General features: G+C 42.9%; 2 protein-coding genes across 7 annotated transcripts in view; one reads left to right on the top strand and one right to left on the bottom strand.

Annotated features, from left to right (window-relative positions):
• The window catches only part of Rad51 (RAD51 recombinase), a 43,461-nt gene that overhangs the window by 29,673 nt on the left and 3,218 nt on the right, over positions 1-10,570 (top strand). The gene's annotated exons all lie outside the window — the stretch shown is intronic.
• Rmdn3 (regulator of microtubule dynamics 3) overlaps positions 166-10,570 on the bottom strand; it is a 28,784-nt gene continuing 18,379 nt past the window's right edge. For all 6 annotated transcript variants that reach the window (XM_023711519.1, XM_023711514.1, XM_023711501.1 and 3 more), the window contains exons 7-13: positions 4,813-4,873; positions 2,731-2,806; positions 2,375-2,452; positions 2,066-2,164; positions 1,752-1,805; positions 1,375-1,455; positions 166-920 (exon numbers count right to left, since the gene is read on the bottom strand). In XM_023711519.1, coding sequence (XP_023567287.1) covers positions 867-920; positions 1,375-1,455; positions 1,752-1,805; positions 2,066-2,164; positions 2,375-2,452; positions 2,731-2,806; positions 4,813-4,873 — 503 coding nt within the window. In that variant the 3' untranslated portion in view covers positions 166-866. The remainder of the gene's footprint in view (positions 921-1,374; positions 1,456-1,751; positions 1,806-2,065; positions 2,165-2,374; positions 2,453-2,730; positions 2,807-4,812; positions 4,874-10,570) is intronic.

The raw sequence follows: 10,570 nt of genomic DNA, 5'->3' as shown, positions 1-10,570 counted from the left end.
AGCAGGCCTTAATTAGGATAAAATTAACCTGTCTAAATTTTACTCAGCAGCTAAAATTTTCAGTGATAAGAGCATTAACCAAACAGCTTTCATTCTACAAGGTATTTGGATCACCTGTTTTTCTACTATCTTTAATTTCCTCTATAGATGGGAGCTAACAAAGAGTTGATAACTAAAACAGAAAGGAAAACATTGCTTTTAATTAAATTCACTTTACTTCAATCATGTACCAAAATATATTCCAGGCAACTCTTCAGACCATTGCTTCACAGTATCATAAACTCTATGCCATTACTGTCATTCCAAAAGCTGCCAGAATACTGGGAGTCAAGTGATCCAGCCCCTGGCTCAGCCCAGGAGTCCAGGTAGAATCCAAATGACAAGTGATAGATGCGCTCCTCTGACCCTTCCTGTGTCCTGGTAGAAAGATATGATCTTAAGGGTTAGATTATGTGTCAAATATTAATCAGTGAAAAAGATTAGAATGACAGGTTCTGTGTTTTTGTTTCTGTGGCTCTTAGAATTTCTGTCTACCTCACCTGCAGTTGCAGGGCAGTGCTGTGACCTTAAATTCTCAGCAGCCTTCAAGACTCCACTTATACTTAATACTAAATCAAGTGCCAGACTAAGTCTTGATTTTCCATTAATTTCCTTAAGGGGAAGAACAGTGGAAGCCCCAGCTACAAGTGCTTCCCCAAATTGAGATTACTTAACAAATTAGAATAAATTAGCAGAGAGCTAATACACAAGATGCTGAAGAATGGTAGTGGGTAGTCAGGGCAACTCTAAGCTCTTCTTTCTTGGTTTCCTGATCAAGGTTGGGTCTAAGCAGTATCCTTCAAGTCTTGGGGGCCACTGAAATGTGGTTATTCTCCTAAAACTACTTGTAATTCTTCCAGGTCCTTCTGGAAAGATGAATCCTAGGAAGAAAGAGAAAAATCTAGTACTGAAAAGCTAACTTTTTCCAAACCACTAATCCTCTTTACTTACCTCTTTGAGGTCTGCTATCTGTAGTTTTTCCCAGATAGCCTGGGGAAGTTAAGAACTCCTCTGAACTCTATCTCCCCTACCCCGCAAGGTACATAAGATCCTGTGGTGAATAGGGGGTAAGCTTTCCTTTTTCCAGAAAAATAAGACCTCAGAGGAAAATGTGCTTGCTTAATTTTTTTTTTTTTTTTGGCTCCGAATGCCTTCATTCAGGGCACGTTTGGCTGGCTTGAGTTGTGGGGATCAAACCACAGCAACCTGAGCCTGACTGCTTTGTTGAAGCAGCCACTTAAAGAACTGAGCTAAGAGGCAGGCCCCCTATGCTTGCTTAATTTAAAGGGTCACATGATGACTTATGGTACAGTCCAATATTTTAAGCAAGATTACCTCTTTGGTGACATCTGGCAACTCCAGGGCCAATTTCATCCACCTTCTAGCTTCAGAGTTTTTTCCTAGTTCTCTATAGCACTGAAAAGAGAGAGCAATGAAAACCCATCAGAAATAGCACAAGGGGACTAAAAGGGACAAATGTGTGTGCTTTTAAGAGTTCCCAGGAGGCAGGCAAGGGATGGGTGCAGCACTTAACCTAGCCCACCACCATCAACAAGAACAAAAGAATAGTTCCCAGAAATAGAGGGTGTCCATTAGGTGCCAGCCTGCCTGCCCAACATGTACAAGGTATTGGGCTCAATTATCAGCATGCATACATGTACACCCAAAATTCCCATAAACAGGGTTGGCATCTTTTGAAATTGGTGGTTTACCTTGGAAACGTATATCCTTCCTGCTTTGGAAAACCCTGGCTGTAGTTCTTCAGCCTGGAGAAGAGAAGAAGGCATTTCTTTATGAGGCTCCCAAATTCTGGTCAGGCTGACATACATGAGTAATTTCTAGTCCCCAAACAGGAGATAAATTCAATGGGTCCAGAAATCTTTATTTGTATAATATAAATTCTCCCAGTGGTTGATTTTCCTCACAGAACATAAAATTGCCTTATATCAGAATCCCCTCCCATGAGGTGTTCCAGTAATAAACAAGGTTACCTGAGCATTTCTGCTTCCCTTCCCTTCCCTCATACCTTTAGGAAGCTCTCCAGAGCTTCCTGCACAGTAGCACTAGGGGGGCTTCCGAACAAAGCTGTAGCTGTTTTTTTTTCTAGCCAGCCCAGGTGAGAGACCTGTCACCAAAAGATGGGATGTGAAAAGGTTTTAGGAAATAGCTTGCCGAATATTGAGTACTCTACAGTGCAAACAGGGTTAGCCACTACTAATAAGACACATTCAGAGGAAATGAGACTTGAGTGAGACCAGGCTGACGAAACTAAGGACCCTGATCGATGTTACAGGACACATAGGACCTTTCTATCAGGCTCTGGAACACAGCTCACCTGGTAGCACCACCTGCCAAGAAGAAAGTGAGCCATAGGGTTTTCTGGCTGGAGAGCAATGGCTTTGTCCACATGTTCCTGAGAGGAAAAAAAGCATAAACCAAATCAGACTAGAGCTGCTCAGAGAAAAGCAGCAAGGTGCAAAGGAGGTGGGGATGCCCTTCTAAGGGAACTGGCACACGCTTGTAATCCAGCATTCGACGCTGAGGTGGGAGGATCTGTGAGTTTGAGGCCAACCTAGGCTACACAGTGAGACCCTGTCTCAAAAACAAAAAAACAGGATTGAGCTAAGGAAACCAGGAAGAGCAGGAGATCTAGACTAACCAAGCGCAAGAAAAGGAGAAGCTGGTTCTCACCTTGAAGCTAAAGCCACTCTGGATGCGCTTCTGGATGCCCTCACACTCAGCCACTTGACCACAAAGCACTGCACACCTAAAGGGGAAGCAGCAGCAAGCTCAGGGACTAGGAGTGGGTGCTGTGACTGGGAGCGGACGCCCCACCCATGATCAGCTGCAGTGTGCACCTCCCACCCTCAACCAGTGCTCAAAATACATTTTCACCTCACAGATTTGCAGTCTCAGCAAACACAATGTAGGCTTGAAATTCTCTGACGTATTCGAAGTATACAAAACCTGCTCTCCCATATACAGTAGTACTCCATTACATTTAAGAATATTTAGTTAAGGTTTTAGTCAATCTCCAAATTTCCCTTTTTTTTTTGCGGAACCGGGGATTGAACTCAGGCCCTTGCACTTGCCAGAGAAGTGCTTATTCCGCTGAGTCATCTCCCCAGCCCCTCAAATTTCCCTTTCTTGATAGAGTATAGCCACATGTGTCATAGCAACTTGGAGACCTGGGCTGGAGGGAAGCTCAGTGGAGGAGCGTCTGGCATGAGTGAGGCTTGGGTTCAGCACCCCCAGCTGGGGGGGGGGGGTTAAAAGGGCGTACTCTTAACAATTGGCATCAAACTGAAGGTGCCCTGAGCACACTGTCTTTAAGAGCAGGTAGTAAAAGAGCATCTTCTTACCCTTGATAGTATCCAAGTTTATCACTGAGACTTGGGAACCAACAGAAGAAGAGGAAGGAACTATTTTAGCTCTTTCCTCCACATCTCCAGGGGAACCAGTAAGCCAGCTTTTGTATTATCTTCCCTAAAGTCTTACAGGGCTAGGGATATAGCTCAGTGGAAGAGCTTGTGTTCAAGTTTTTGGTGTTTTTTGTTTGTTTGTTTTAATCAAACTCAGGACCTTGCCCTTGCCAGGCAGGTGCTTATGCCACTGAGCTATCTCCCTGGCCCCAATCGTTCAAGTTTGAGACCTTGGGTTAAAGTACCAGCAACTATTTAAAAAAAAAATAAATAAAAATTAAAAAAAATAAACACTAAAAGCCTTGTTTGATCCCTTCAGTGTTGTTCCTAGAAAAGGCTGACATTAAGTGTCTAACCAAGCAAAACCTATGTTGCTTTTTCATGTATTTGCTAAGTATATGGGGTGTCTTATCAGGCCCTTCCAGAGGCTCATGCTTAATCCAGACAGGTCCTCCTCAAGGAGACCTAAAAGTATGGACCAGATTTCATCCTAGGGATCCCAGGGAAGCAGTGACATCCTAGAAAGTTACCTGGCCTCTGAGAAGATACCTTACAGCAACAGATGCAGAAACACAGCCTCTCACTTAGCTCAGTCTGAGGGCAGAACAAGAGGAAAGGAACATTTTCACTAAAGCTGATGTTGAAATTAAGCCCCAGGACATGGATAAGCCCTGATCTGTGCAACTTGGCAGCACTTGACATCACAATACCCGGGTTTTAGGTTTTTTGTAGTGCTGGGGGTGGAAACCAGGGCCTCACAAGGCAAGAGCTCTACCACTGAGCTACATCTCCAGTTCAGTAAGCTAATACATTAACAAGTGAACATGATAATGAGCTTACATCCAGTTTTTTACATGTAAACCAAGCAAAGAAGCCAAGGTTGACCACCAGCCAGGGATAGCAGCTTGGGGAAGAAAAGCTTGTGCAGGGCCAGGGAGCTATGAGTTGTCCCAGTATCAAGGAGCCAAGAAGGAACCCACAAGTTTTATGGCAAAGGTGACTTTTTTTTTTTTTTCTTTTTGGCAACAGTGTTTCACTATGTAGCCCAGGCTGGCACCAAACTCCCAAATGCTGGGATGGTAGGCAGGCACTACCATGCCTGGCAAGTGAGGGTGATTCTGACAAAGATACTCATTTCTTCCAGCAGAAGTTTGTACTCGACCTCTGTCTCACCCCCACCCCAAAACATCTCCACCAAAGTCTTGTGTTCTTGACAAGAGAAGGGTAAGGAATACAAACTAAAGTTCCCTCTCCTGGCTTCTCTGACAAATGCCTCTGACCAAGGCAAAGAAAACAAGGCCTCAGCTTGGGCATTCCTGGCTTCTCCCAGAGTCCTGCATAGTGTTCTTACCACTGGTGACATTCGGCACTTTCATCCCCCTTCTCCAGAGCAGCCTCTGCTGCTTCTTTTCCTGAAAGACGAAGGTAAATGTAGAATTAACATGCAGTCCCATGCACACTTCCACAGAAAGGGCCCCAGAATGGTTACTTTAGTTCTCAGCATTCCCTACCCAACCTGGACTAGTTTAGAAATAGTTTGTGAATTTGCACTGAATGAAAAGGGGCATACTTCTCAGGATTGCTCCTGCCTCTTACGCCACCACCTGTCTTCCCTATACTGTCCCCAGAAGGGACTCAAATATGAACTGGTATTACAAATGTTAGAAGCACCCAACAGTAATCAAGCTGAATCACTCCAAAGTGGAATAAAATTTTAGCCAGATGTAGCTGTAGCAGTTAATTGGGTAGAGCAATTCAAGCTTTGATAGAATTCTCAGAAAGAACCATGAATGTTTATTGCAGCTCTCAGCCAAAACCCCCCAATCATAATCCCCCATGCCCACTTCCCATGGCCATGTTGGGAATCAAACCCAGAGCCTTGAATATGCTAGGCAACCATGCTACAACTAAACTGCACCCCCAGCTCACACCAGAACTCTGCCAAGAGCAGGATGGAGTAAGGTCCAGAGGTGGCTTTGCCTCAAGTTTTCTAAGCACTAAAACTTACAAGGAAACTTGAACACTCTTGACAGGATCTTAGAGGAGTGGTGGCCAAACTGGCATTCCTGTGAGCACTGTTTGTCTTTTAAGACAAAAGATGCTAATGTACATGTTTTTGTAAACTATCTAATTCCAATGTTGGCACTTTGCGATACATAAGTGGGTTTTGGGTTGCAGTTTGGGCATTTGGTCTCTAAAAGATTCACTACCACTGTGCTGGATCAAGGCAGCTACAGCCTCTACAACTTGACTTTTTTTGTATTTAGTACAGGGTTTCACTACACAGATAGGACTTGTAGTGATCCTCCTGTTTTCAGCCTCCCAAGCACTGGCATTACAAGCGTGTGCCACCATGCCCAGTCTTAATTGCTGTCTCAGCGTGGCCTGGGAGAGGTGGGGCCAGCATGGGACACCAGGGATTGAACCCCAGTCCCTGCGTCTGCCTAAGCAGGACTGTCTGGCCAACTTAACTCCAGACTTTTCATCGTGTCTGTGCACAGAATGTGATGATTAAGATGGGGCTTAGAACTGTGGAGAGGGCTGGCCAAATAGCTCAGCAGAAGCAAGGGCTGGGGGTTTGATTCCCAGGCCTGCCATGCCAGCCCTGCCCCTGGCACAGAGACAGCCATTTTTTTCTTTTTCTTTTTTTTGTTTTTCCGGAACTGGGGATTGAACTCAGCCCCTTGCACTTGCCAGGGAAGCACTTATTCTACTGAGCCGTCTCCCCAGCCCTGAAACAGCAATTAAGACAGGGCATGGTGGTGTGCCCCTGTAATCCCAGCTCTTGGGAGGCTTTAAACAGGTGGATCACTATGAATCCAATCTACTAGTGAGACCTTGAACACCCTATAGACCCTTCCCTAAAATACAAAAAAGAAAAAAAAAAAAAAAGAAAAGGAATGTGGAGGAAATACATTGAGGTTATATATAGGCTACATAATAAGGGATGCTGCCTTTCATTTATTTTCATTTTATATTTTGGCAGAACCGGGGATTGAACTCAGACCCTTGTGTTTGCCAGGCAAGCATTTATTCTACCGAGCCATCTCCCTGGCCCACTGCCTTTTTTTTTTTTTTTTTCCCCACTGCCTTTTAAATGTAATTCTCTTTGTCCACCTCACACTTTGTGGTAGAGGTGGTGGTATACTGGGGACTGACTGAATCCAGGCCTTCTCACTGAACCACATCCTGTGCCCTTTTAGAATATTGTCTTTAAACTTAAGACAGGGTCTCACCAACTCACTAAAGTCCAAGTTGGACTCAGACTGCAGTCCTCCTGCCTCAGCCTACCAGTGTGTTAGAATTAAAGGATGTGCCACCATGCCCAGCTTTGTTTTCGGTTTTTGAGATAGGGTTTAGCTTTGTGGCTCAGGGTGAGCATGAGTTCTTGTTCCCCTTGCCTTAGCCTCCCAAGTACAGTGGTAGTACTTCAGTTCATGAATTTGGTTTGTTCTATAGTTCTGGAAAAGATAGTCATGTTTTTGTGTTAGAAAGATGGCGTCACTCGATGCAGTTTGCAAACAACAAGATTTAGCCAAATGCTTCTGTTTGTGAACGAAACTGACTGCAAACCAAAGTGTTCTAGAACCAAGATACCATCAAACAGGGATCACAGGTATAAGTTATCACACCAGATATAAGTAGTTTCTCCATAGTAGCAAAAATTAGATGACCAGTTCCTGCCAGGGTAGACAGACTAGTGTGGATCAGAAATTACCTGAGATCCATAGAATGCTTGCCTCCTGGTAGTCCAGCTTCTACAGACAGAATGAAATAGACCTATAACTTGTAAAGATTTTGTTTTTGCTGTCCTGGGGGTTAACCTAGGAAGTAATAAACTATATTTAGAGCCCCCACCCCCTTTTTAAAAACAATCCTTAGTTTGACCTTTTTAATTTGAGACAAGATCTCACTAATTAGGGCCAGGGATGTAGGTAGCTCAGTGGCACAAGCACCTGGCTGGCAAACACAAGGTCCTGAGTTGGATTTGTGGTAGGGGGAAAAAAATCACTAAGTTGTCTAGGCTGGCCTCAAACTTACAGTCCTCTTTCCTTGGCTTCACAGATAGCTCATATGACAGGTGTGCACCTTCATGCCCAGCAAGGACAATTCTTAAGCGCTGTCCTCTCAGATAAGACCTTCAAAGACCTTCCACAGTCATCTGACCTCCCACAGACTTGTCCAAAAGTGCTAAGCACAAAAGCCTGAGCAAACAAATGGGCTAGCTGTAGACTCTGCCTATTAGCACTAAGAAGCAAGCCTGATGCAGGAAGATATCACAAGTGCAAGTCAGCCTGAGCAACCTACTGGGACCTTGACTCAAAATAAGAAGGGGCTAGGGATGTAGCTCAGTGGTAGGAAGAGTGCCTGCCAAGCATACGTGAGCCCCTCTGTTCCATCTACAGCAGCACAAAAAAATAAAATTTGTCCTTGTGGCTGAATAACACCCTGATAGTTGTCAAGAACAAGCACCTGAGTCTGGGCGTGGTGGCACACAGCTGCAAACCCAACAACTGGGAGGCTGAGGCAGGAGGATCTCAGTGAGTTCAAGGCCAGCCTAGGTGACAAAGTGAGTTGGAGGCCAGCCTGAACTATATAGTGAGACCCTGTCTCAAAAGAGACTGGGGAGAGGGGAGCACCTGATAGGCAGGTGTAGTAGCATACACCTGAAATCCCAGCACTTGGGAGTACAGCCGTGTGTTCAAGGATAGCCTGCACTATCTACTGAGACCCTCTCTCAAAACTTAAAGGGCCGGGGAGATGGCTCAGTGGAATAAGTGTTTCCCTGGCAAGCACAAGGGCATGAGTTCAAACCCTGGTTCTGCCAAAAAATAAAAAATAAAAATATATATAATCAAAACCAAACAAAAAAATCAGCCATGGTGGCACATGCCTGTGATCCCAGTATTTGGGAGGTTGAGGCAGAAGGACTGCAAATTAAAGTACTGCCTGGGAAACTTCACAAGACGCTGTCTCAAAAAAATAAAAAGTGCTGACGATATAGCCAGTGCAAAGGCCTTCAATTCAATTTTATTTATTTATTTATTTATTTTATTTTTTATTTTTTTAAGGATTTAAGGATGTTATTTATAGTGACATACATACATAGTAACATAACAAACATACATTTTAAAGGACATTTATTTTACTAGGCCTGGTGGCAAACGCCTGTAATTCCAGCACTGAAGAAGGCTGAGGCAGATCACAAGTTTGAGTCCCATAAGGGCAATTTAGCAAGACCCAGTCCCAAAATAAAAAATATAAAAACGCAGAGAATGTGGTTCAGTGGTAGGGTGCCCTGGTTTTAATCTCCATTAAAAGAAAAAGAAAATATATATATATTAAGTTGAAGTTAACTGATATATTAAATATAGTATACACTCAATGTAATATGCGATATGACAAATCATATTATATATGAAGGGCTGAATTTTCTTTCTCTGTGAATTTAGGAAGGGATTAGGATCTGGGAATATGGCTCAGCACAGCAGTACCTGTTTAGGACATACAAGACCCTAAACTCAATCCCAGCACTAAGGGAAACAAAAAGGCAGGTGTTGCAGTACACTTTTATAATCCCAGCACTTGGGAGGTTGAAGCAGGGAGATAACTTCGAGGCAGCTGGGCTACATAATGAGCTCAAAGGTGGCCTAAACTAGTGAGACCCAATCTTGAAAAGAAACAAGCAAGCAGACAGATTCATCACCATTCATAAAAAGATATTGAAAATGTTTTATGGTTATAAAAGTGTACATAGGGCCAGGGAGATGGCTCAGTAGAATAAGCACTTCCCTGGCAAGCATAAGGGCCTGAGTTCAATCCCCGGTTCTGCAAAAAAAAAAAAAAGTGTACATACACTGAAAAAAACTTCAATTTGTACAGTAAGTACAAAAACTCACATTCTTATTATTTAAGATCCACAGATATTCTCCTACAGAGAACCATCACACTTGCACAAAGGACATGTTTAACATTATGAACATTGGGAAGCATATGTACATATAGATTTTTAATGATATTTATATATGATATATGATATATAAAAATATGCAAGATATAGCCAGGGATGGTGGTAATACCAGTAATCCAGTACTCTGAAAGGCTGAGGCTGAAGAATCCCAAGTTTGAGCCCAAACTTTAGTGAGATCTACTTCAAAATAGAGTATTTTTAGCTGGGCATGGGGAGGCATGCCTGTAATCCCAACACTTGGGAGGCTGGATTAGTGGATCACTGCAAATTCAAGGCCAGCCTGAACTACATAGAGACACCCTGTCTCAAAAAAACCAAAACAAAACAAATTTAAAAATGCTGAGGGCCAGACCTGGTGCCATACACCTATAATCCCAGCACTTGGGAGGCTAGGGCCAAAGGACTACCATGAGTTAGAGGCCAGCCTGGGTTACATAGTGAGTTTAAGTTTAGTCTGAACTATATGGCAAGACTCTTATCTCACAGTAAAACAAACAACAAAGAAAAACACATAAAAAAGGCTGAGAATGTGAAGGTCCTGGGTTCAATCCCCAGCAATAGTAAATCAGTCAATCAATCTCAGAATAAAAGACAAACTTCCAGGGAACAGTAAGCAGCAACCTTAATTAGCCATTTTGGAATTACCTATCATTGCTAAAATTTAAAAATAAGGTATAGAATATTCTGAGCATTCATATGCTATTCATTATTATCACCAATTTACATATGTTAAAAGACAATTAGGAAATCTCTTTACTACCTCCTTGGATAGAAAATCAGATTGCAAAATTGTTTTGATTCTTCAATCTACACGCTGCATGTCTGTGTGCTCTTTCACTCCTTCTCACTGGTTCACTACAACAGGGTTATAAATTGTGTCACAGACTCCAGGGACCAGGGGCAAGAAAGGCTTTGTAACTGTCTATGACCCAGAATGGTGAGAAACTTGGTTTAAGTAAATTTATTGATTTTGTTTTTTAAAAAAATAGTATTATTACCCTGGGATCCCTTCAATATTCTTTTCTAGTTTTTTTTTTTTTTTTTTAGGAGTGGGTCCACCTCATTTTTGGCTTCCATTTGATAACTGCATATCTCAATTCCTTGTTCTCACTTTAATAGTCTTCTAATTAAAAACAAG

This window comes from Octodon degus, unplaced genomic scaffold, assembly GCF_000260255.1.
Source record: "Octodon degus isolate 3935 unplaced genomic scaffold, OctDeg1.0 scaffold00002, whole genome shotgun sequence".
NCBI lineage: Eukaryota > Metazoa > Chordata > Mammalia > Rodentia > Octodontidae > Octodon > Octodon degus.
Note: the sequence above shows the minus strand (reverse complement) of the source record. Positions and strands in the feature narration are given on the sequence as shown.